This window comes from Pleurodeles waltl, chromosome 4_1 (assembly GCF_031143425.1).
Source record: "Pleurodeles waltl isolate 20211129_DDA chromosome 4_1, aPleWal1.hap1.20221129, whole genome shotgun sequence".
NCBI lineage: Eukaryota > Metazoa > Chordata > Amphibia > Caudata > Salamandridae > Pleurodeles > Pleurodeles waltl.
The window spans coordinates 192,617,448-192,643,638 of record NC_090442.1 but is presented as its reverse complement, the minus strand read 5'-3'; the positions used below and the strand labels follow the sequence as shown (position 1 = coordinate 192,643,638).

Genomic DNA, 26,191 nt, shown 5'->3' with positions numbered 1-26,191 from the left:
GCAGATATGGTGGAGTTAGACAGGGTCTGAAGTTTAGACCCAAAATATTCCCTAACTCTTTCTACTCTTGCCCCGCCACACCTCTCAGAGAGAATTTTGATGACATTATGTAACCAAATGTTTTCCCATTACTGCAATTATTAATTTCAAGATCCGTCACTCTATCACAAAATTCTGTAGTTAATGTTCTATACCACCTCACTTGGGTCTAATACTAGTACTTGGCACCCCGAGGGGCAAAACCATTTCCAATGCCACGTCGTTGTGCTGTTATAGACATTAGCGTATGTCCCATTAGAAAGGAAAAAGAATCCAAGGTGTGCATACAGGGGCCCATCTCCTCCATAATTGACTGTAGAATAATGGGGACTGCCTTCAATACTATGTGGCTGGATCTTGTTTTATAGGGGCAGTATGTTCTTGTGCTTCAGTTTCCCTGAACAGCTCTACGCTGATTTTATATTATTCATAGCAAAAATATCACAGCATGCAGCATAATCACCTGCATCCTTTGTCACAGTTACTTGTAGGGGTGGTTGGAATTTTTTATTCCGCCGGCAGAATTGGAGTAAATTAGTAATTCAGCGTTACTCTCGGCTGTCGGCAGAATTCATCAGTGCCAAGAAGACAGTCTCTTGTTCTGGACACAGTACATGCTTCACTATTTAGGGGGTCATTCTAACCCTGGCGGTCCGAGACCGCCAGGGCTAAAATAACTGAAGCACCGCCAACAGGCTGGCGGTGCTTCCTGGGCCATTCTGACCGCGGCGGTAAATCCGCGGTTAGAAAACCGGGTCCGGCGGTTTCCCGCCGGATTTCCCCCGGTTGCCCAAATCCGCCATGGCGGCGCTACTTGCAGCGCCGCCATGGGGATTCTGACCCCCTTCCCGCCAGCCTGTTTCTGGCGATTTTTACCGCCAGGAACAGGCTGGCGGGAACGGGTGTCCTGGGGCCCCTGGGGGCCCCTGCACTGCCCATGCCACTGGCATGGGCAGTGCAGGGGCCCCCTAACAGGGCCCCAGTATGCTTTTCACTGTCTGCCTAGCAGACAGTGAAAAGCGCGACGGGTGCAACTGCACCCGTCGCACACCTGCAACACCGCCGGCTCCATTCGGAGCCGGCTTCAGTGTTGCAGGCCCCTTTCCCGCTGGGTCGGCGGGCGCTATATTGGCTAGCGCCCGCCGGCCCAGCAGGAAAGTCAGAATGGCCCCAGCGGTCTTTCGACCGCGGAGCGGCCATATGGCGGTTCCCGCCAGGCGGGCGGCGCCCGCCGCCCGCCAATGTTAGAATGAGGGCCTTAGTCTCTCTTCTCTTCCCACCGTGACAGCTGGCACTATCGATTCCCTTGGTGCTCCACGCACAGACACCTGCTTGTTGTTGTCCAGGCGGAAGTAGTTGCCGTCTGAACATGAAGAGCCACGTCAGAGCTCGGGCTATGGTGCTGTGATCACAGACTGTCATCTATCCCGGAGCAGCCTAGAGCACACACCATGGTCCATTCAAGCTCAGCGGTGATCACTGGGGGCTGGAACCCTCAGCTTTTGCTGTTCCTGTTCAGTCTAACAGCTTAGTGTCTGAGGAAGCAGGACAGCGCACGCCCTCCCTCTCCTGACCTTTGAGGTTCCTAGGGGCAAATGTAAGTGCCATGTTGCGAACGGCCCGATTCGCAGAATTAGACAGTTTGCGACCGGAAAAAAACATTTTGGTATGTACAGAGCCTATTTTGCGATTCGGTAATCTATTTACCGAATCGCACAATAAGTTTGCGAGTCGCAATTAGGAAGGGACGTTCCCTTCCTAATTGCGAGTCGCAGTGCGATGTAGGATTGTTTTGTGACCGTGAATGCAGTCACAAAACAATCGCAGTTGGCACCAGTTTCAAACTGGTGCTAACCCATTCGCAACCGGGAAGGGTGTCCCAATGGGACCCATTCCCCTTTTTGAATGGCAGCGAAAATATTTTTTCAGAGCAGGCAGTGGTCCCACGGATCTGCTTTTTCTTGGAAGAGTGCTTGCAGCGGGCCTTCCTTCATCCTTTCTCTTCCTCCCCTAAACCTTTAGATTGCAGGGTGCCTCAGGGCTCTGCACTCAGTCCACTGCTTTCTAATCTCTACCTGGCCCCTTTGACCACGCTCATTGAAACCTAGGTAGTGAAGGTAGTCTCATATGCGGATGACACACAACTGCTGTTTTTGTTTTGTAACCATTCAGATGTGGCCTTTTTCAAATTTAAAGAGTGCCTGAAAGACATAGCCAACTGGATATTAACTTTTAAAAACTGAAAATGGATAAAACCGGGGTTCTCTTTTTCAGCCAAACCCCCACCTCAAGCAATTCTTTGGTAACCAGATGAACTGAATCATCCTCCGGCACTGGTGTAAACTGTGAAGAACTTAGGCTTACTGTTTGACTCTGACCTCTGCTTTGCAGTCCAGATCAATCAGATTTCTTCAATCTGCTTTCTGAAGCTTAAGTCAATCTGGAAGCTGTTATATCTGCTTCCGGATAGACCTGCAAAATGATGATTCTTTCCCTTGTGACTTCTCACCTGGATTATGCCAACAGCCTCTATCCTGGTCTTCCTGCTTTCTCGATCCATGGACTCCAGAGTATACAAAATGCGGCTGCTAGGCTAATCCAGAGGGTCCCTTTTCGTCAACACATTTTGCCTCATATAAAGCAGCTATACTGGCTCCCTGTGGCAAAAAGGATTGAATTGACCTTGGCCTTTAGAGTCTTGGAGGGCAAAGGTCCTCGTTACTTGAGAAGCAGACTTGGCAGTTACCAGCAAGAGATATCTTTGAGATTCAATCACATCTGATTTACGCATATTCCCAGATTTGCTAAAACTCGTCCTGGAGGTAGGTCGTTTACGATACTGACAGCAAATCTTTGGAATTCCTTGCCAATCAAACTTTGCATGACCAAGTCCGAGCAATGTTCAGGAAAGAATTCAAACCCTGCCCTTTTGACCAAAATTAGATGTGTTAGCCGTCCCGCATTCCCAGTCTCTGCGTTTGAGAACCGAAACACTTCTGCTAAGGCAGCGTAGCACTTTACAAATGCCATTGATTTATTGATTTGCTGTGCGTCTGATCTCTGTTGGGACAAGTCTTTTGCCGAGGACAGGGCAGTTCTGTTTGCTTTCAAAATTATTATTTATTTTTTAAAACATTTTATTGTTTTTAATAAAAGTTCAAAACCAAAGAAAGTATAGAATAGCAATGAATCCTATTATGTATCTTATGGATACATCATGAGCTTTTTCCTTTGTCAGCTCCAGGCCATTGTTTCCATCACCATTTCAGTAGCAGTGATCTCCTTCCTTCTATCCCAGGTCAGTGGTTGCCCCCACTGTAGTCCCCTGTGCAGTTGTCTTTGCTGCCATTCCTTTTCCCACTTTTTGTTGCACCACCTCCCTGATATACCTACCTTTCCGCCAACATGTACCAAGCCATGTCTTTTTTCCAGAAGGTCAAGTCTGGAGGCATGCCAGATCCCCATTTCTGGGCCACATTTCTTTTTGCTACTATCAGCCACAGCTAAATGTTGTCCCAATTTCCCTGGTAGGTTTAGGATTAGCAGTCACATCACCTGTAGCCTCTGTTTAGCCTTGAATTCCTTGCACACTCCAAGACAAGCCACCTGATCACTTATCTCAACTCCCCAGCACCTCTGATGGCCATTGCTGACCTCCTGTTTCCCTTTAGAAGTTGCATTTTCCCTACCTTTGTATTGAGTACACCTTTGTAAATGCTAACTGACATAGATGGTTACTGTGCTCATTATCGAAATCTGTCCTAATGATGACCCTGGAAAGTATTTGAGGGTCAAAACGTCAACACATAGGGCCACAAATATGTTTTAAGAAATCCAATTAATCTAGTGCAGAATGAGCTGTAACATATGGACTTTATAAATGAAGAAGCTCTTTTTGTTTCATACTCATCTGTCATCGTTGTCTGTTTGATCACTTTTTGGCCCACCTTTCCTTATCACTTGCACCATTTGTGTTCAGTGATTACACTGACCATGCATAAGTCTGTTTGATGCTCAATATATTGGTTTGTAAATTCTCTTTGATTCTTTGCTCACATGGTTGCTATCATATGTGATTTTCACCAATTTTAATTCATTGCTTTTGTTATATTTCACTTGAATGTGGGAGATTACATTTCAATGAGACAAAGTAATTTCCTTATGTATGTATATCATTACTCAAATCCAGCTGTGATCTGTGAAATGCTCCTGTGGATTTTAGCAGAGTGCCACAAAGAAAAGCCCAGTCATGACATTCAGAGACCCTTGATTCATCCCGGCACTTTCCGCAGACATTTTTGTAGTCAGGTTTACTCAAAATGCTGTCTAAAACCTAGGTTTTACAGGTGTTCATATAATTATGTTGTGCAATTGGGCATGCCTTTTCTTGTAAGGTTGTTTATATCTCTTTCCCATCCCCTTCTTGCATTATTTCAATCATACTACGACTCAGAATCTGCTCTGATGAGCCAAGTTGTAGCACAATAAATACTACACAACTTTCATTTTCTCAGTCAGTAGACAGTAAGGCTGCACATCAGCTCAGACAGAGCTCATAGGCATAGGCACTAGAGGTAGTAGACAAAACTGTAAAGTTATGTCAATCTTAAACTTCCACATAATTCATGAAATACCACCCGGAGAGAGACTAAGGAAGTCATTAATACTTGTCTCTTGATGTAGCATGAATTATCTTTCAAGTAGCAAATTTTAATATCTGACATAATCATTTTGTTCCCAACCAACTGCTTGACATTTGCTAAAAAGCACAGATTTTGTTACAAACGTCAGCTTTATCATCAAATTTATTTTATTCGCTGTGCATGTCTGCACTGCCAGTACACTCTTGAATGTACATGCCGTTTTTAAATTTAGTATATTATCACCTCAGTCTCATATGATCAAGCTACTAAATTGTTTATCTTTGACTAACTAAAAGTGTTACAATTGTTACAATCAGGTTAAAACATTAAATAGCTCAAAGAAGATATGTATCTAATTTGATGTGTGATCCAAATAGTTCCTTGTGTGTCAACGCTTAATATATGATGTTTATTAGCTGACCTGAGGAAAACAGAAGTAAAATAATGTTACTAAAGGCTACTTGCCAACAGTACTAGTTAAAATGGCGTTCCTGTGTTCCATGCAAGACAAAAATAACATTTCAGACAGCATTTGTAGAATGTCTATATATGAAACTTTGCATCTCATAAAACTTATATCAGATGTCAAAATAGTTATGTAGCAATGCATGAATTGGACCATATATTGTTGCAAAGTGCATATTTTGCCCCATATTTAAGTAAATCCTGCCCTATAGCCTATAGCTCCTCTGCCACACATTTGCTTTTTTTGGTCAAAGAATCATGACTGTCCTTCCTGAGAGTTTCATTCTAGAACTCGTTTCTTGAATAGGCATCGCTGAGCTCCTTGACAAACTGTTTCCATTTTTTATGCCAGATTTCACTTGCTTTGGCTTTCATCTCTGGGGGCATTGCACTGTACCTGTGGAAGAGGAGGCAAACTGGTCAACCCTAGTTTCACAGCACAACGTCTTTCAACAACAACACTTATGGTTGAATAAAATACTCAAGTTCACATTATATCCAGTCAGTATCAAAGAGTTAAAATAGGAATTTAGAAAAAGACAGATTATTATTTAAAAAATGGTTTAATAATTAGTTAAAAAATATTAAAAATGAGTTTAAGAAAAATCTGATGTCAGGGTAATGGAGAAGTGGGTGGTGTATTCTAGGTGAAATTAAGTCTTTGGTTTACCTAATCTGGAGAATTGAGGCTAGCATAGCAATGGTGGTGTACACACATTCAGAGGAAGTAGTATCTAGGATGAGAGGAAGTAGTGGTATGGGTATAGAGCTGTGGTGTTTATTGTTGTGTTTAAACAGGTAAAATTCCTGTTTGGCCTGCATATGTATTTACCATATTTGGTAGTGTTAAGCTACGCCTGGTACAGAAACAGATCTTTAGGAGGAGCCAGTAACATACAAAGAGCTGGGGTTCTCCTTTCCCTTTCTTCCTGCCCCACATGTTAAAGGACATGAGTACACTGGCACATATCAGCCTAGGGCGTCAGTCCAACAACTCAACTAAATATAAACATTGGGTCAATACATTGCTTTGATGAGGCTTGGTGAGAACTTGAAATATGCAATATTGTTTAAGCTTTTTATGTATTATTTTGGATACTTCATAAAAAAGATCTGAAAGAGTGACACAATATAAGGCTTTGTACTGTTAGCATTATATGCTTTCAAGTCATCATCAGGAGTCACATCTGAGTCTGTAGAAAGAAAGGGTTGCAATTGGCCTACAAAGCAGCAAACAAGAAGGATAAGAACTGTTATCAAAACAATTTTCTCTTAGTTCGTACTCATATAAAGAGGGGTAACTATAATGTAATAAAAAGGTAATTAAGATAGGCTTAAATTGTCGAGTACATATTACAGAGAAATTGAACTGCAGAGTATGTAATTATTACTTTAAAGTGGCCCAGATATTTGGTATTCAGACATTTGTAAACGCAAAAGCAAGATGAACATAAACCTCTTAAAATATCAGATTATTTTATGTATCTAAAAGAGGTTAAAGTACCCACTCGATGTTAAGGGTGATATGTGTTTACCATATACTATTGTACTGTAAATTAATTGGTATGATCTTTTCAACCTTGATAAATGCAACACATATCAGCAGATGAACATTTAAAATATCTTGAAGTCTGAAATTTTCACTTTATGACTAAAATACATCAAAAGGTGAAGTGATACAAGTGCATATGCTATTTTATTTCTAAACTGTTTGAGCAAACACCAATATATCAATGCTCGCTTCACATTTTATAAAATAATTAGACCTGGTATGCCGTAAAGACTGCTTAGCAGGGTCATATCTGTTGGCATTTCCTGTCTTATACTATGCTTGGGACTGTATTTGTATTCTTGAATGGTGGTTGTACAGGAACTGCTTGGGGATTTTGAATTTTTATTATTCCACTATTTTGAAAAAAACTAATAAACAAAAAGAAACAAGTAGCAAGTTGAGGTTTGGAATCAGGAAGAGTAAAAAGGGTTAGCCTGGAGAAGACGGTGGCTCAGGATGCATCAAAGGTAAGGACAAAGTTGGAAGGGATTTTTGAAAGTTCTTCTGCCAATGAGAGTCCTGTTTCAACATGTAGGCGAATTGTGAGTGACGCTGTGTCCATCAAACTTGGACTCCATAATGTAAGCTACCTCAATCAATTGAGGATCAAATGAGTGATCATCTTTGTTTGTGAGTCTGAAATGGATCATTCCTTTGATGTACTGTCAACCATCTGTTCTGTCTCCGTCTCCATTAACCATTTCAGTGTTTTTGTGATAATAATGCTATATCACTTTCTCCAGATAAGACTGTATCTTGAGGAAGACAAGTTCTAAGCTTTTGATGAAATAGCAGTATAGCTGGTGACTTGCCACTCATTTTGTGCATGATGTTAAGGGGACTAACATAATCTATCTGAAATGTGGGACTTCTTACCTTTGGCCGACTGTGGGGCTTTCTTCAGAATGGCTATGAAATGCTTGATGATTTTAATGGACTGGGGCCAGTATGATGTGACTATGTGGTGATGAAAACCCATGCAATCAGTAAACTACTTTAATACGTCGCTACTGAATGGTGGCCCATTATCAGATTTAAAAACTGTGGTGATCCGAATGTTAAGGATATCTTATTTAGAGCAGATACAACTATGTCAGGTGATGTGCTGCAAACAGAAAATCTGGAAAGTTCACTGGTAACCATAAGCCTATGAAACAGATCTCCCTGCATCTGCCTGACATTGCGAAGAGAATTATGTTTTTTACAGAGTATGGCAGACACAGAAGATATCAAACATATCCTCCATCATCTATAAATGGGAACCACACCTGGGGCAATATGCTTGGTATGGTATCTTCCTTGTGGGTAGGATGGGCCATTGTGACATGATGGGAGAGGTGGATCTGTCACCTAGAATAATTGTGCTTCAAATATTCTGCCTCAGAACACACACAGAGATCTTTACAACAGCCTTTTTTGACCCCAGAAATTCTTGGTTCAGGGTAGGGGAAAGAATGAAATTCTAGAACCAGGTGTAGGGGAAAGTCTAAAAGTTTCTCCCTCTTCAAAGATGGCACCAGGCATAAATATTGGACCCTCAGACTAGCTGTTCATTACACTCCTGGGCCTGCATAAGGCTACAGAAGGACGGCTTTGTACTCCAGAGGACTGCCCTTCTGCTTGATGCCTGCCTTGCTGCTTGAAGGAGAGCGAGTCATCTCCTTGAATCCAGGACTACTAGACTAGCTACAAAGGTCAGTTGGTTGACTTCTTGTTCTGAACTACAGGGACACATCAAGCTCCAGAGGCCACCCTGTAAATGCCCAGCTGACCTACTGCAACTGGCCCTGCCTGGAACTGCATCTGAACCTGTGCATGCAATTGGACATGCCTGACCCGTGTTGTCCTCTGCTGGAGTGAGTTCCAGGTCTCCTAGAGGTGCCTGCCTGGGTCCTGGATCCTCCGCTGGCATGAATTGAGCTCCCTCCTGTGAAATCCTGAACTTTTGAATGCAGTGCATTGGGTGGTAAACTTTTCAGCTGGATTAACTGGTCCCTGTATCTGGGCAGTTACTCCATTTCAGTCGGCCTAAACTTGTGACTTTGTCCCAGTCTGGCATGACCAGATTACCACCGTTAGCGCCTTGTACTCTCTGATTCTAATGATTGGATTTACATTGTTTTGGTTGCATTTTATTAATTACATTTTACTCTATGTTTCTAAATTGATGTGGGATAAGTCTTGTGTGTTCACTTTATTACTGTTTGTGTGCTGCATAACTACTTTACATATTGCTTGTAAAACTTGCCTGACTGCTTTTGTGCCAAGCTACCAGAGGGTTAAGCACAGGTTAATTTAGGGCCTTTTTGTGGGTCACCTTGACAAGGATTGTGGTTGTCGCTTGGGGTGGGTTTCAAGACCCCAGTTTCTCACAGGATTGATAAGGGGTGTTCCTATGAGAATGCAGATCTCTAAGTTTCATGATGAGAGAATCTGGATTTCATTAAAGACATAGAGGCTAGCATTATGTGTCAATCTTTTATTGCTACTCCATGCAGCCTTTCAAAGCAACTTTAAACCATTCTCAAAACTCTTGAATTAGAGAAAAAACCTTGCTTGCATTAGCTCCTCTCATAGAATGCGCCCCAAATCTGTCCATGTTAACACCTGCCTCTGACATTCATATTCAAACCCAACGTGAAATATTTGCTGAGCTCACAGGATTCTATGGACATACATAAGACAAAAGCAGTTGAGTCACACCATCCTTTTGAATTCTGCCATACTAGATTCATATTCCTTCACACACCTCACTATGCATAACTTTGGGTGATCATCAAAATGGATAAAAAATTGAAACTGATATAGCCTTAGTTCTCTTTGTAATTTGAAATAAAGCACTATCTAGATTGTAAAATCTGTTTGTTACCTTCAAGGCCTTAACATCAGATACCCTTCTGTAAGATATTAAACATAATAAGGTTGCCAATTTGCAAAATAATTGTTGCATAGACAAATACCTATCTGAGGGCCAACTCTCCAGCTTCTTCAAAACCAAGTTTACATCCCACAGAAAACTGTATCTAGGTTTAGGTGATCTACGTAATTTAAAACCTTTCATGACCCTTTGAGTCAATGTATCTCCTCCTACAGATTATCAATTAATCGGAGAATGGCCAGCTGCCACCTATGATCTGTAACAGTTAATGGTGCTATAGCTTAAAACGTTTTCATATAATGATGACAAAAAATAAGACAAATCTATGGAAGATGCTTCCACGGGATCCAGGTCCAACTCCAGGCACCAATGTACCCAACTCTTCCATGCTCCAACATAACACTTCATAGTTTCTGGGGTCCAAGATTATTTAAGCAACGCCTGAGCCTGTTCTTAAAGACATACAAAGTGCTCACCTCCCCTGAATTCTTCCAAACAAGAAGGTTCAAAGCTCCTTCCGCTACCAAAGGATGTACTTCACCATCTGGTACTATTAACATCTCTTCTAAACACCGAATCAAAAATGGTTCCTCTACCACAAATTCCAGTAACCCAGGAAACCAAGGATGAGCTGTCCAAAAAGGTGTTATCAAAACTATCTGACACCTCTGTTTCCTCAACACCCTCTGTATCATTGCAAATGGTGGAAAAGCGTACCCAAGTGGATTCCTTGAATCTTGTTGAAAAGCATCCACTGCCTCTGCTAATGGGTCTGGCCTTCAACTGATATATCTCTGCAACAGGTACGTCAACCTTAACGCAAACAAATCCACCTTCAATGGGCCCCAAACCTCCTGAATGTTTCTGGAAATTCATACATCCAACTTCCAATCACTGTAATCTCTCAGATATCTTTAGTTCCAAACTGCACCCATGTTGTGTAACTGTGGATAATACTCTGCCTATAGCCCTATTTTGTGTTCTGAACAATAATTCCAAATCTCTTTCGCTATCCTTGACAAACTCCTGGACTTGCTGCCACCCAATGTGTTTATGTACCGTACAGCTGAGACATTGTCCATAAAACATTACAGTTCTTTAAAATCCTTTCAAAACTCTGTATCGCAAAAAGACCCGCCCTCATCTCCAAATCATTTATGTGTTCTGAACTCTCTTCTAAAGACCATCTTCCACCTGTCTCGTGTTGATTCAAACATGCACCCCATTCATAAAAACTCAAGTGAGTGTCTATAAAACACAATATGGACAAATTCTGAAAGTTGCCCAACCATTCCAGGCATCCAAATTCTCCAACCACCGTTGCAGTTCTTCCTGCTCCTCCATGGAAAGAGTCACCTGATCTCCATACCACAAACCCTTTCTCAAATTGCTTGCTTTCAATCTTTGAAGGGCCCTGTAATGTAGTGGCCCTCGGTAAACTGCCTGAATGAAGAAGAAAATTATCCTATAATTCTCCTCAAAGTTTGTAACATGAGCAAAAGTTTCTTCACAACCTGTTTCACTTACATCTTTATTTTCAAAACCTTCTTCTCTGGAAAACTAGTATGGACAGTATTCACCTGAAATCCTAGAAATTCCAACGTATGAAAGAGACTAATACAGACTTCTCCTTGTTGACAAAAAATCATAGACTCTTGAGTACCAGATGTAGCTGCCTTTTCAACTTGTCTATCTCCTAAGACATGATCAAAAAATTGTCCAAATACATTATCATAAGAATGCCTCTCTCTCTGAAAAATGCTGCCACAGGCCTTAAAACCTCGGTGAAGCACCAGGGGCTGAAGCCAATCCAAAAGGAAGACAAGCTACTTGGTATAGTTTCCCCAGACTTCTGAACTGGCGACATGTCCAACTGTCTTCCGCAATCAGAATTATGAAGTAGGCATCCTTCAAATCGAGCTTCACTAACCAGTCATTCACCTTCAAAATATCCCTTAAAAGATGGATTCCGTTCATCTTGAAACGCCTGTACACCACAAACCAATTAAAATTCCTCAAATTTATTACAGGACTCTATCCCTTGTCCTTTTTCCTTTACAAATAAATGGCAACTTACAAAAGTTAATTGCTCCCCTGTCACCCTTTCTACAGCTCATTTTCATAACATTTCCTGTATCTCTGCACTTACCAGCAACCTCTGTTCCTGGGAAAATACCATCTCCTGTGGCTACACATTCCGTGCAGGGAATTCTTGAAACTCTATTACATAACCTTCTATGGCATTTAATACCCATTGTTCTCTTGTCAAATGTGTCACAGTTTTCACAAAGCTCCTCAAATGTCCCTCCACCTTTTCTGGGAAAGAACCAATAGGCATCTTCATACTTACCATGGGTACTTTGTATATGTTGTGCTCTTCGTCTGGTCTGGTGTCCAAACGTTCCCCCTTGTGGAAAGAAACCTATGGCTGATTGGAAACCTCTGAATGATGCACTTCCTTGAGCTGGATAATGGGACTTGCTGAAATTACGACTAGAGAAACATGCCCTTGCTCCAGCCCTGTCAAAAAGTCATCCTACAAATATCAAGCCTTCTCCAAATTGGTGCAGGTAGACTCATATTTGCCGATATCCTTGACTAAACATTCTCGAAAGAGAAAACCTTTTGGTCCTCAGAAGGCTTTTTCTTAGCAAGATGTCCTAGTTTTGGACTAATCCTCATTAAAATGGCCTCATTAATATGGCCTTTCTTCTCTCAGCCCCCAGAGCGGTGTTTGCGTTCCCTAGGAAACACAATCCCCTCTGACTCCATGTCTGCAAAAGATCTCAATAGCTACAGGAACATCTTTAGACTTTGCTTTCTCAGCCATATCCATTATCCTTGCTAAAGGACCAATTACCTCAAGGAGTTTGTCTTGACACTGCTTGAGTGCCTTCTCTAATCCTTTCCTTGGGTCTCTTCCCAGTTCAAGCAACAAGTTTATTGATCTGGATCAAGATCAGGTGTAGCACAAGCTTTGTTCTCAACCACAGATCTTGAACACTTTGCTCTCATTACAGCCCTGGCCTCTTTCTCTAAATGTCTTCAGATCAAAAATTTCAAGAACTCAGCTACATGAGTAATGGCCACCAGTCAGCGCTTCTCAGATGTCCGATCATGTCAGGGCTAAACATTTCACTGCCCTGTGGATCCTTAATGATTCATTTCTCCTTTTGACTCTTCTCTAGCTTGGCATTATGAAGATCCCAACAATCGTCATCATATTCCACAAAAACAAACTCATCCATTTCCTCATTATATGAGGTCTAGTCTCTTTTGTACTGCAATGGACACCATATTTTGTGATGCAAAGGATGCTCTGTTCCTCCACGGTGCTTGGACCATCTCTCTGTCAAGTGAAACACTCATCACTTTGACCCTTCTCAATATGTTTGCTTTAAAAACCTCTTGTTTCCTCTTTTCTGCTTTTCTTTAGAAACCTCCTCCTCATCCAAAGACCAAAATTCCTTCTCTAAGTAGTCGCTTACCTTTCCTCTTTCTTCCTAAAACTGACTCTAGCACTTCCTTGCACCTTCTTAATATTGAGTGAGAGACCTAGAAATGTCTCCTGCTTCACTGATCTTCAATCTATAATTATTAATATCTGTTTTTGTTATTTTGTTTTTTATGTATTATTCCTCAAGAATCAAATGTGACCTAAAGTCTAGTCAAGTCTCCTCAAGCGTGCGTAATGGAATTCCCTAGTTGACGTATCAACTGTCAAACGAAGTGCTCGCACAAGCTGCCTAAGGCTTCAGCTATATTAAAATAATAGACTGAAGCAAAATGGCCGCCTCCACGTCATGACGTCATCACACACGCCTGATGTGATGACCTCATGACGTTAAGCAGTACAGCAAGCCTCACGGTGGGTGCCGGCTTGCATGAGAGGACTTCCCTTCCTCAAGGGAGGTGACTTAAAAAAATGAAGAACGGCATAAAGCATGCGCTGCACACATGTGCTAATCAACTGCCAACTAAACTGTAAAACGCTGGTTGGCTAACCAGGTAAATTTAAGAAATATCAGCAAATGAAAGCCAAAAGCAAATATATCTCTAATAAATACAGGTCAAAAACTACCAACAAAACGAGTATTTCTTTTTCAAATATACTCTATGTAAAATTAAACACAAAATCTAGCTTCACATATGTAGATTGCATAAATTGGGAAAGAATACAAAAAGAATAACTAAACCTAAAAATCAGGCCAATACATTATAATTCAAAAACATATACTCTAAAGAATATTAAAGATAATTAACTGACATGGACCAGCAATGAAAAGAGGAAGATGGCTGCTTGCCTGGAGTGTATATAGCTTGTTTCATTGATTCCAGTTCTAGCGTTTTGAGTATGGTTAAGTTGCTTTGAATAGCTGCATGGAGTGGCAATAAAATAATAATGCATAGTGATAGCCTTCAGTCATGATATGAAATCAAGCCATTCCTTTGAGCTGCAAGCTCACCCTTCACATGCTGAAAAGCAATTTATGAAGACTGTAGTGTAGATTCACTTTTGAGACTCTTTCTAGTTTTCAACATCATTTAGTATTGATTAATCCAGCCACTGCTTGGACAGTGAGGCCTTCCTACAAGGTTTTGACAATTTTAATTTTGTTCAAAGCGACAGGATGAGCTTGTTGAACATTGCACTTCTCTGCAATTGATGGTGTTATGCTGCAGTTGTCTTAAGAGAAACTTGGAAAGAAATTAGCAGAATTGTGAAGTAATAGTATGGCAATCTCAGACCAAATGGCTATGGTGAAGACCTTCCCTGTGGAAAAACAAATGGAATTACTCAGAGTCATTTGAGGCAGTGAGTTTTTTCTTCTGTGTTTGAATCCATTTATTTTCTGTGCTTGTGCAGCTGGGCCAGGATCATGATGGGCCAGGTTGCACCATGGTCAACAGGACTGATTGTTTGATATGTGGTCTGGCATCACTGGGGCAATCTATGTGGCTGCCATTTTTTGGTGTGGTCTTGTAGCATTGTCAAAAAAAGTCTACAATGTGGTGTGGGAACTAGTCATGCCTGAAAATTATCTGAGCAGGCAAAAGTGAAAGTACTCTCCGTTTCATAGTCAAAACATGTGCCACTTTTAAAGACTGTTAATAGAACGTAAGCAACAGTTTAATGGCAGGTTCACTTCATACAAGGCTGCAAGGCACTGCATACCTAGACACAGGTTCCAATTTGTTCTTTGGTATTTCCAAACACTAGAATGTCATCACTGTTATTTATAGAGTTTAGGGTGCACTTGAGCATTCCCTCCGAAGCTGAAGATTCACCTAAACTGAGGTGTTTAGGTGAACATACCTAACATACCTAATGTGTGTGGCAAGCGTAATAGTGTAAAGAGAGAATGTTTCCACCACAGTTGACAACACCCTTTATTGAAATCCAGCATGGACAAGAATTATTCAACATTCAGCTGATCAATCATGTCTTCAATGCAGGGGTGAGGTCTCTCTCACTCAAAAGCCTGATTAGGCTGGCACATATCTACTAATATGTGATCTGGCCACTTGATGGAGAAGTACACTTCCACATCTGACTTCATCCCCTTCTCATCACATACCCTTGACATTCTGCTTTAATCAGCAGCATCAAGCACAGAACCAAGAGATCTGCACACACATCGACGAGGACTGCTTCATTGTCAGAGTAGTGTTAAAAAAAGGACAAGTGCGTATCACATGAACATGTGTTTATTGTAAGAGGTAGCCTTAAGCTGCAAACTGGTACACTGAGGCATGATAAGGCTACTGCCAATGATGTACAGAGAGGTGCGGTAACTTGCACATAAACAGAAGTGCAGGGTTTCAGGTTTTGCTTCAGGTCCTGCAAATTCAGGGTCAAGCATTGGGCTGTCATCTCCATGCTATTTGTTTCCTGCCCTGCAAGGTTGTGGGAATGCGCACACCAGGAAGCACGCCTAACACATTAATTATCACTCGCTTTCCCAGTGACACCACAGTGGTAACCACAAGATTGCTGTTTCTTAATGGTTTTATGCTCAAATTTTACAAAGGAGTACAGGAAAAAATATTTGGTCTGGAAGTAGAATTTAGCTTTACAGTGTTGCTGGATTCGCTCTGTGATTGATGTGAGTCTGAGGGTGAACTGTATGCTATTTGTATGAATTGAGACAGTTGTAAATATTATGGGCCAGATGTAGCAAAACGCCAATTTGCGAGTTGCAAATTGCGAGTCCCTGCGACTCGCAATTTGCAACTCGCAAATTGGTATGCAGAACGGTGTCTCAGACACCGTCTGCGAGTCGCTATGGGGTCGCAATGACCCACCTCATTAATATTAATGAGGTGGGTCGCAAATTGCTGCCCCATAGCGAGTCTAGGCACTCGCAAACATGGAGGCCTGCTATCGTCAGCAGACCTCCATGTTCGTGACTGCTTTTAAATAAAGCAGTTTTTTTTTTTTAAGTGTAGCCCGTTTTCCTTAAAGGAAAACGAGCTGCACTTAAAAAAAAACCGAAACCTTTAGTTTCGGTATTTTTTCAGGGCAGGGAGTGGTCCCTTGGACCACTCCCTGCCCTGAAAAAATATTTGTGGGTCCATTCACAAAGTGGAAGGGGTCCCATGGGGACCCCTTCCAATTTGCGAGTGGGTTACCATCCACTTCAAGTGGATGGTAACTGCGACTCCATTTGCGACCGCATATGCGGTCGCAAATGGAATTGCATTCCACTCCGAATCGCAAATAGGAAGGGAACACCCCTTCCTATTTGCGATTCTGAAATGCATATTGCGAGTCGGTCCCGACTCGCAATATGCATTTCTGAATAGCAAAGAGGCTTTTGCGCCTCGCAAACGGCGATTTTCGCAGTTTGCGAGGCGCAAACCCTTTGCTACATCTGGCCCTAAATTATTAAAGACCCTAATTGCTTGTTTCATTTCTTTGATGTGAGACCATATGCCCCTGACTTGTAAATCCCAAATCTTTGGATCCCCTGGTAATGTGGTCCATGCTTACCTTATGGATTCACTTAGAACCTCAAAGTGTTCACATACTCAGTTCTCTATTTATTTTATCTAATACATATTTTTCACATTCATAGTTATTATTCAACCTACTGTAGCATTTTTGTTACTGAAAATAGAAAATCCAATGGTCAATGATGATTGAATCTTGGGTGTTTCAAGTAGCAACACAGGGAAACCGATCTCTTCTTCTAAGCTTCAACTAAATGACATCCATGCTCCATAGTGTTCAAGGGAGCCTGTCTTTTTAGTACTGTCTGTCAAGAAGAGAGTTATGAAAACAATGCACTTAAGTGACAAAGAGTAAATTAAATGGAAACAAATAATGAGACTTACTTTAGAGAGTTTAAAGCCAATTGCTTCAAGATTTTCAGGTCACTCTTCATCCCTCCAATGCCCATGAAGACTTCATAAAAATCATATGACAAGCCTTTGGTTCCGAAGATGGAGGGATTATCAGAGCTGATCACAACTGGATGCCCGTGAGCAATGAGAACCGAAGCTGGGTGGTTCCTCAGATCTGAGACCAGCATCAGTACCTGTCAAGAGGAGAGTACATGTCAATTTTTACAGATTCTAAAGCACACATAGAAGGAACAGTTTTGATGAATAAAGCTATTATGGCATTTATGTCCTTATGTGCTTTGCAAGTGAGACTATTTCATCAGTGTAATCAGCGGAAGACACCTTTTTGAGAGTTTAGAGACAGAAGGGCCAGCCAGCCCTTTAAGGATAGTTAAATACAATGTAGGGGACAGGCTAGTGAAAGAATGTAGAGGAGTTATTGTCAATGTAAGCTAGCATCAGAGTTTAGGATTGTCAGGGTTTGTCCCTTTACTGCTTCAGACCCTGTTCTTTCCTAATGTCCACTCACCCAATATTGTGTTCTTCTGCACTTCCCCTATCCCTAGTAAGGGCTGTTGCTGTGCCCACTTGGATGCTTTTTGGAGAGACAAGAAGTGGTGTACTAATAACCTTCTGGAAGCATGCAGGCAATCCCAGAATGCTCTCCCTCCCATGATTCCAGCTGAGGCTGGGGCCTTTGAACTTTAAATCCACAGGAGGCTGCAGGCTGGTCTGCAGCCAATAGGAGGTCAGAGTCAGGGCTGTACTCTCTTGCTTCCATTCTGACATGTTTTACATTTTGACTCCTGTATGCATGCTTTGTTTTTGCTGAGCACTAATGAGTAGACTTATTTCAGCTCCCCCCCAATATGAAGAAGGTAGGGAAAAGTAAAGCCCCAAGAAAGTACCCTCTTTTCTGGGATTCTAAGTAAATAAACAGTCCAACTCTACAGTGGCCAAAATTGATCATTTAATAAAGTAGGTAGCAACTTTAGCAAAGTCTACATCACCTTGTTAAATATGATGTTGTGGTAGTTCATCATTACTCTAGGTTGATTCAATCTATGCTAAATTCCCATGGAAAATGCAAAATTGTATTCTCTGTAAAGCAATGTTGTCTCTAATTATTTCTCTTGGTGCACATTAGTGCAATGTTTCTGTGAACACACTTCTCAGATGGGTGTGCGGGTGAAACATAAAACAAGTCACTGTGCGAGTGAGCATGCTCCCATTAACATTACTATTAACTGAGAACAACCCATGGAAACAGTTATGGAAAATATATTGCCAGCTTTTAGGCTCCTCACTAAGGCTCTTACATTTTCACACCCTCACAGTGTTACCCCGACATTAAGGGCGGAGAGGGCCTGCCCCCCCACCCTTTTGCAAAGCATGAAGGTCAGCCTAACAGACACTCTTTAAGGTTGGATCAGGCAGCCAGGCATCGTACATGTAATAAAGGTGCAGTCCCCTGGCTGCCTGAACCAAACTTTGCCAGGCTGAAGATTTCACAGCCCTGAGGGCGTGAGCTCTTCAGCCCACAAAGCCCCTTGAGGCCATCCCTCAGATGACGTAGGGGTACGTCACCACAGAGTTGAATCTGGGTTCTTCACTTTGAAGCCCTGAAGTGTCCAGGGGTGAGTGTTAATCATGAAACGCCTTGTCATACAGTGGGGTGGGGTGGGGTGGGGTTAGTAACTCTCACTGATCCCATCCCACTCTGTGAAGAGGAAGGTAAGATCCTCCTCTCATTGGCTGACCCATGACAATGTCAGCCAATGGGAGGAGGAGGTGGGATATTCTGGCAGTCCCTTTCTTCCCCGAAGTCTCCATGAACCACTGAGCCTTCTGCTTCTCCCTCTTGATACCCGATGCCACTGCTGCTACTGCGAAGTCTTTATTGATCGTTGGATGCATGTGTGCTGTGAATGGGAGTGTGCGTATGTATGTGCACATGAATGGTGGATGTACGTGTGTGCTTGTGAAGCGATGGGTGTGAGTGAGTGTGCATGAGCATGTGTAAGACATTATGCGTGTGTGCCTGTCCTGCTCCTATTGCACACTAAGGGCAACCACTGCATCCTCGCACGCTTATTTATTCATTCTATTTCACTTCGAACTTAATTTATGTCTCATTTATTTTTTCACTGAGATGCGTTCTTGTCTGCACTCATTCTCTCCTAAACTTTTGAAAAGCTAACATATAAAAGTAGGGAAGGCGGCACTGTTACAGACATACATATATATGGAATCACACCGCAGTCAACACAGCAAAGCAAATTCAGAACTTGCCCTTAAAACTAGATAAGCCTGGTGGAGTAAAGTTGGCTACTAATGGTTTGGGAGTTTGCTTGAAACAAGCAACTGGGAGAAATGCAATTTCATCCTAATGCAGTGACCTCGGAAATCTGACCCAGCAACGTTGATTTGTTGTTTGCACTGTTGCACGCCAAAATTAATAACCGCTGTGGCTGGTAGATTGTTTACAAAGGGAGAGGGGAGAATATGGGTTCAACAGACCTGTGCTGACAACAGATACTCAAAGAAGATGAGGCCAGGCTAACCTCTTCTAACCGCAAATCCGCTGGCAGTATGTATTGTACTGTATCGCATTTTATTACTATTTACTTATAGCACATTCCATACCCCTTTTAAAGGCATAACACACTTTCTCCATTGTTGAGTAGTGGCTAATTAGCTAATCCTTGAGTACCCTTCAGTTTCACCTTAGCATTTATGTGAACGTATCTAGGATCACCTGGACTTTGATGGAGTACAATAAGGTGAAGAGGGGTATGTCTATTGTAGAAGTGGGCAAGCTAGTAGATTAATCTACTATCTGATCTGCCAAGCCAGAGCAGAGCCTGGGGCCTGACTTGGCCCAAAAACCAAAGCATGAGCAGAGTCATTCAAATATTAAAGGCCTCATTATGGCCCTCATTCTGACCCTGGCGGTCGGCGGAGAGGCGGCGGTCGGACCGCGAACAGACCGGCGGTATTAAAAATGGCATTCTGACCGCGGCGGTCCCCGCCGCGACCGACCGCTACTTCTCCACTCCGACCGCCGCGGCGGTCATGACCGCGGGGCTGGAGTTTGCGCACTCCGGCCCCGCGGTCGTCCCAAGACCGCCAAGGGTATTATGACCCTGCCTACCGCCGCGGTTTCTTGCGGGCGGGAACCGCCGTGCGAACCATGGCGGTAAGCACTATCGGGGCCAGGGAATTCCTTCCCTGGCACTGATAGGGGTCTCCCCCACCCCCCACTACCCACCCGAGTCCTCCCCCCACACCCTCCACCCCCCTGCCACCCCCCAGAGGTGGTACGAACCCCCTCCCCACCCCCACCCCGACATGTACATACATGTACCCCGACATGCACACACCCCCAACATGCACATATACACACCCCCTACACACACATACACAACGGGGACACATACCCGCACACATACATGCCGACATGCGCACCTGCCGAACAGCACACATTACCCATAGACACAGCAGCACCCCTCTACACACTCACACGCACACCCCCATGCACGCACACATCACACAACACCCCCCCACCCCCTCCCCTCACGGACGATCAACTTACCTTGTGCGTTGGTCCTCCGGGAGGCGACGGGAGCCATAGGGACGTGACCGCCAACAGAAGACCGCCAACAGAAGACCGCCACACAGAAATGTGGGTCGTAATTCTGGGGGCGGTGTTCTGCTGGCGTGGCGGTGGAGGTTGACCAGTCTCCACTTTCCCGCCGACCGCCATTGTGGCTGCTGGCGGTATTCCGGCGGAACGCTCCCAGCGGTCGGAATACGCGCAGCGGCATACCGCCGCGGTCGGCGGTCTTTACCGCGGCGGTAACTCGGCGGTCTTGCGAAAAGACCGCCAAGGTCAGAATGAGGGCCTATGTGTCTTGCGGAGTACAGGTTGCCACCCACAATGGTGTTCATCAGGTGCAAAGACACATTCAGTGATTAGCCTATTGTTTCTTCAAAGAAATTACTCCTACTTGAAGCAGGAGGACTTTCTGTTTGGAAACTGAGCAGGTATCGGGATTCACATGCGGTAAAGAGTGGGATAATTCTGGGCCCAGCATAATAGCCCCGATTCTGGACCCGACCGATTGTAACTGCACGATGGGAGTAAAATTTAAAATAAGTGGATTCCTTTACCATTTGTGTTTCAGTGTGGTATTGTATTTCTGTCCATAGTTATACTGTTTATTCCCTACTCCTGCAAAAACCTAAGGAGTTTGTGTATGCATGGTTTGTAAGCACTTCGCAGTCCTGATGAACTTACGGAAGCATTCTGACCTTTCATTGGGCTCTTGGGCACCCTTCGGGTACATGATTGAGTGTTGAGTATGTTGGTTTATGTGGAAAAGTTGAATGCCATGCATGAGGTTTGGAGGTAGGGTAGAGGTGTTGCCTAAAGCTTCAACTGCATGTAAATATTGAAAAGAAGCAGTGAGAGAATAGAACCCGGTGGACCACAGCAGCTCAGAGCACTAGGTTTGGATTAATAAGGAAAAATTGCAATGACTTAAACCCGGTCTGTAAAGTGGAAGGAGAGCCAGATAAGGGCAATATTAGAAATCTCTACTTCTCATAGTCTAGTAATGAGAACAGAGCAATCTATGGTGTCGAATGCAATCGACGTGTCCAAAAGTACTATGGATGCAGTTAAAGTGCTATCTACTAGTTGACGAATATCATCCCCTATAGATAGTACAACAAGTTCTATAGTCCTGTCAGGATAAAAACTACACTGAAGGGGGTCTAGAAGATCATGTACTTCGATAAAATGCTGGAGTTGATTAAATATGTGTTTTTATAGCAGTTTAGACCGTAGAGTAAAAAAAGAAATAGGATAAAATTGTTGTGATCAGTAGAGCCTACCCCAGGTTTTTTCAGAACTGCCTTGTCCCGCAGTATCCCAGCATTTAGGGATAGATCTTCTAGAATAAGAAGACTGAAGTTACAGAGCAATGAGTCAGGTCTCAATGAGAACCCAAGATTCTGCCCTGAGATATAATATTGGATATTTCAAATAAAAGACTTCTGAAGAATCTTTGAATTGAACAGCAAACCCTTGCAAATCACTGAGCCATAAGTTGAGATTGTCAAGGAGACCAGATCCTCAGGGCTTGCGCATGTTCTCAACATGTCCACCTCTTGGCAGCTCCAAACTCCACTAGTTATTGTAGCACAGAGTTAAAGAATGGCCAAGTGGGGGAATGGGTTTTGGGTTGGGAACAGCGGGGAAGGAGACCTGTGGAAGCAAGAGTTAAACAACACAATTGCGAGATTAATCACAATGAGTTTCAATAAGCTTTGTTTCAAATAACACTTATACTGAAAACATGAATGGCCTAAAGCTTCACTATAACTAGGCCTCAGGAATCTAGGTATCTGGAAATCAAGAAAGGTTATGCAAAGTTTCATATGAACATTCCAGAATTAACATATCACATTTTGTACAATGAACGCTCTCCAAATAGTTCTTAGAATAATCACTGCATTACAACAAAAATCAAAGAGCACCTGGTTTTCTCTGCATGAATGAACTGTACTAGAATCATGAATAACACTTCTACGTCACACTCTGATTAAGAGTTCCAAGACTCAAATGTTCAGGAATTATTATGCACCTTACTCAAACCTCACATCAAGATTTCAATGTCTAGAAATGATTGCGCACTCTGCCGATCTGTATTTCAAAAGTTAAGACGCCAGGAATGAATCGCGCACACTGTTGTCGATTCGAACATCTAGATTCAAATGCAATGAAATGATCGCGCGCACTGCCGATCTGTAATTCAAGAGTTAAATGCCTGGAATGAATCGCACACACTGTTGCCGATTCAAACATCAAGAACCAAATGTCATGAAATGATCGCGCACACTGCCGATCTATACTTCAAGAGTTAAATGCCAGAAATGAATCACGCACACTGTTGTCGATTCGAACATCAAGAATCAAAGGCCATGAAATGATCGCGCACACTGCCGATCTGAATGCCAAGAATTAACTGCTAGGAATGAATTGTGCACACTGTTGCTGATTCAATCATCGCGATGCAATTGCCATGAAATGATTGCTCACACTGCAGACCTAAATGCCAAGAGCCAAATACCAGGAATGAATTGCGCACACTGTTGCCGATTCGAACATCACTATGCAATTGCCATGAAATGATCGCGCACACTGCCGACCTCAATGCCAAGAGCCAAATGCCAGGAAAACAATCGCACACACGGTTTTATGTTTAGGCCCAAAACTCGAACGTCACTGGAAACGGAGTCGGGGCCTAACCTGACCTCCGCCTTACCGCCCTGCTTGAAGATCACCAAATAAATGAGGGCAGGCCTGGAAATGACTTGATAGGCCTCCGGGACAGGAGCTCAGGAAAATGCTGATGCTCTGCACCGGGACCTCTGAATAGTGAGCACGTGGAGCGGGCTGGCTCCCTTATATAGAGCCAAGCCCCTCCCACGAGCCACACCCAACCATGCTGCAGGAAAGGCTTCTAGAATGTCTTAGAATAAGGACCACACCCTGTAATCCTGCAAACAAGCCTTGCAAATGAACAATGTATTACAAACAGCATTAATGACTTTTCAAGCTAAAAGCTCTGCAATGCAAAAGGTTAACATACTGCATAGAAACACAATGCATTAAATATGCCCTTGCATAAGGACTGGGTTTTTGCATTTACGTCGTCCGTAGAGTGCGCACTGTCCTGATGTTAACAGTACTCCCCCCTCCCAAACGCGCTCTAGGGCCTGGTTTGTCTGGATTTAGGCGATGAAAACACCTCACTAGTCGTGGAGCATGAATGTCAGATGCAGAGACCCATGAGTTGCTCTCAGGGTCGTAATCTTTCCAAGATATTAGATACCAGAGATTACGACCTCTAAGTTTTGAATCCAGCACCTGTTTAACTTCGTATTCCAATTCTTCCTGTACTAGAACTGGAGCTGGTTGGGAGCGGACTTTTTGGACAGCTCTTTTCAGGAGAGAAGTATGAAACACTGGATGAATACGTAGTAACCTTGGTAACTGCAGTTTATAGGTCACTGGATTGATTTGCTGAAGGACTGTGTAAGGACCTATGAATTTGGGATTAAACATATGCTTTTTCTTGAAGTCAATATGACGTGTGGAAAGCCACACTCTATCACCTGGCTTATATTGGGGTCCTTCACAATGTTTCTTGTCATAGTGCGTTTTATACGTTTGTTTAGCTTTATCTAGATGTTGCTGGATTTGTTTCTGGGTTTGATGGAGTTGTTGAATCGTCTCTGACACGGCTGGTGTAAGTGAACTTTCTTGTGGAATCGTGATTGCCAGGGTATCAGGATGATAGCCAAACAGACCAAAAAAGGGGGTGACACCAGTGGAAGTACAATACGAGTTATTGTAGGCTAGTTCAGCTAACCAAAGCATTGATGTCCTAGAATGAAGTGCTTTTTCAGCATAAGCACGCAGATATTGTTTCAATGTCTGATTTAGGTGGTCATTACAACCCTGGCGGTCGGTGTTAAAGCGGCGGTAAGACCGCCAACAGGCCGGCGGTAAAAAAATTGGAATTATGACCGTGGCAGAAACTGCCAATAAAGACAGCCACTTTAACACTCCGACCGCCACGGCTGTACAGACAAACAACTTGTCGTTCACCGCCAACAGACAGGCAGAAGACAAAGTAACGTCCACAGTATCACAACCTACCAATCCGCCACCTTTTCGGAGCGGATTCACTGTGGATAAAAACGCAGCGGAAACAGGAATTCGAAGGGAAAACTCTCACCTCTACACACCCCACGAGGAACCAGGACACCATGGAGCCGGAGCTCCAAATTCTCCCTGCGATAGTCTACCTGCTCCTCTACCAGGAGCACGAACGCCGGCGGCGAAGACCACAGTGAGTACTACACCTACGACACATGGGTGGGAAAAAACAGGGACACACACATGCAACACTCCCACCCTCACCCACTACAACACACACACTAATACATATTTATACATTATAGTTACACCCCCCAAGCCCCCGGGAGAATGCAAAGACAAAAGGAAATAAGTGTAACCATTGTAATATATTAAAATCAAGGACACAAAGATATATATATACACCATAAACAAAATATACACCAAGCTTAGTAGTCCAGGTAGTGCTACAATGAAGTCCGTGGAACACTGGGCCCACACGGTATGGGCGAGGCCCACACAAGATCCCCGACCATGACGGAGAGAACACTGCAGGGCCATCAGAGAGCAAGAAAACAGGCACCTCAGGGGGAGGGAAAGGGGGGGCACCTCAGCCGGTTGAGTGCACAACGCCAAATCCACGAGAGGGCCACATGCCCACTGTTCAATCCTGGGGAGTGCTAAGCCACAGTCTCTCAAGTCTCTACAGTAGGTGGGTTGCCCACTGCCATATCCTGGGGAGTGCAAAGCCACAGTCTCTTAAGTCTATACGGTGGGTGGGTTGCCCACTGTTCCATCCTGGGGAGTGCAAAGCCACAGTCTCTCAAGTCTATACAGTGGGTGGGTTTCCCACTGTTCCATCCTGGGGAGTGCAAAGCCACAGTCTCTCAAGTCTCTACAGTGGGTGGGTTGCCCACTGTTCCATCCTGGGGAGTGCAAAGCCACAGTCTCTCAAGTCTATACAGTGGGTGGGTTGCCCACTGTTCCATCCTGGGGAGTGCAAAGCCACAGTCTCTCAAGTCTATACAGTGGGTGGGTTGCCCACTGTTCCATCCTGGGGAGTGCAAAGCCACAGTCTCTCAAGTCTATACAGTGGGTGGGTTGCCCACTGCTACATCCTGGGCAGTGCAAAGCCACAGTCTCTCAAGTCTATACAGTGGGTGGGTTGCCCACTGTTCAATCCTGGGGAGTGCAAAGCCACAGTCTCTCAAGTCTATACAGTGGGTGGGTTGCCCAGTGTTCCATCCTGGGGAGTGCAAAGCCACAGTCTCTCAAGTGGATGACAGTCTCCACTGGTTCTGGAGGGGGCTCTGTGCCCAGAGTGCTTCATCCTGCTAAGGACAGAGGTAGTGGATGTATCTCTCCACTGGTTCTGGAGGGGGCCTTGTGCCCAGAGTGCTTCATCCTGCTAAGGACAGAGGTAGTGGATGACAGTCTCCACTGGATCTGGAGGGGGCCTTGTGCCCAGAGTGCTTCATCCTGCTAAGGACAGAGGTAGTGGATGTATCTCTCCACTGGTTCTGGAGGGGGCCTTGTGCCCAGAGTGCTTCATCCTG

At 43.6% G+C, this 26,191-nt stretch overlaps 1 protein-coding gene across 1 annotated transcript in view; it reads right to left on the bottom strand.

Annotated features, from left to right (window-relative positions):
• Positions 1–4,826: 4,826 nt before the first annotated feature.
• Positions 4,827–26,191, bottom strand: part of LOC138288494 (adenosine deaminase 2-like) — a 341,185-nt gene continuing 319,820 nt past the window's right edge. Inside the window, exons 8-9 of the mRNA XM_069230046.1 lie at positions 16,916–17,118; positions 4,827–5,544 (exon numbers count right to left, since the gene is read on the bottom strand). Of these exons, the coding sequence (XP_069086147.1) occupies positions 5,433–5,544; positions 16,916–17,118 (315 nt within the window). The 3' untranslated portion in view covers positions 4,827–5,432. The remainder of the gene's footprint in view (positions 5,545–16,915; positions 17,119–26,191) is intronic.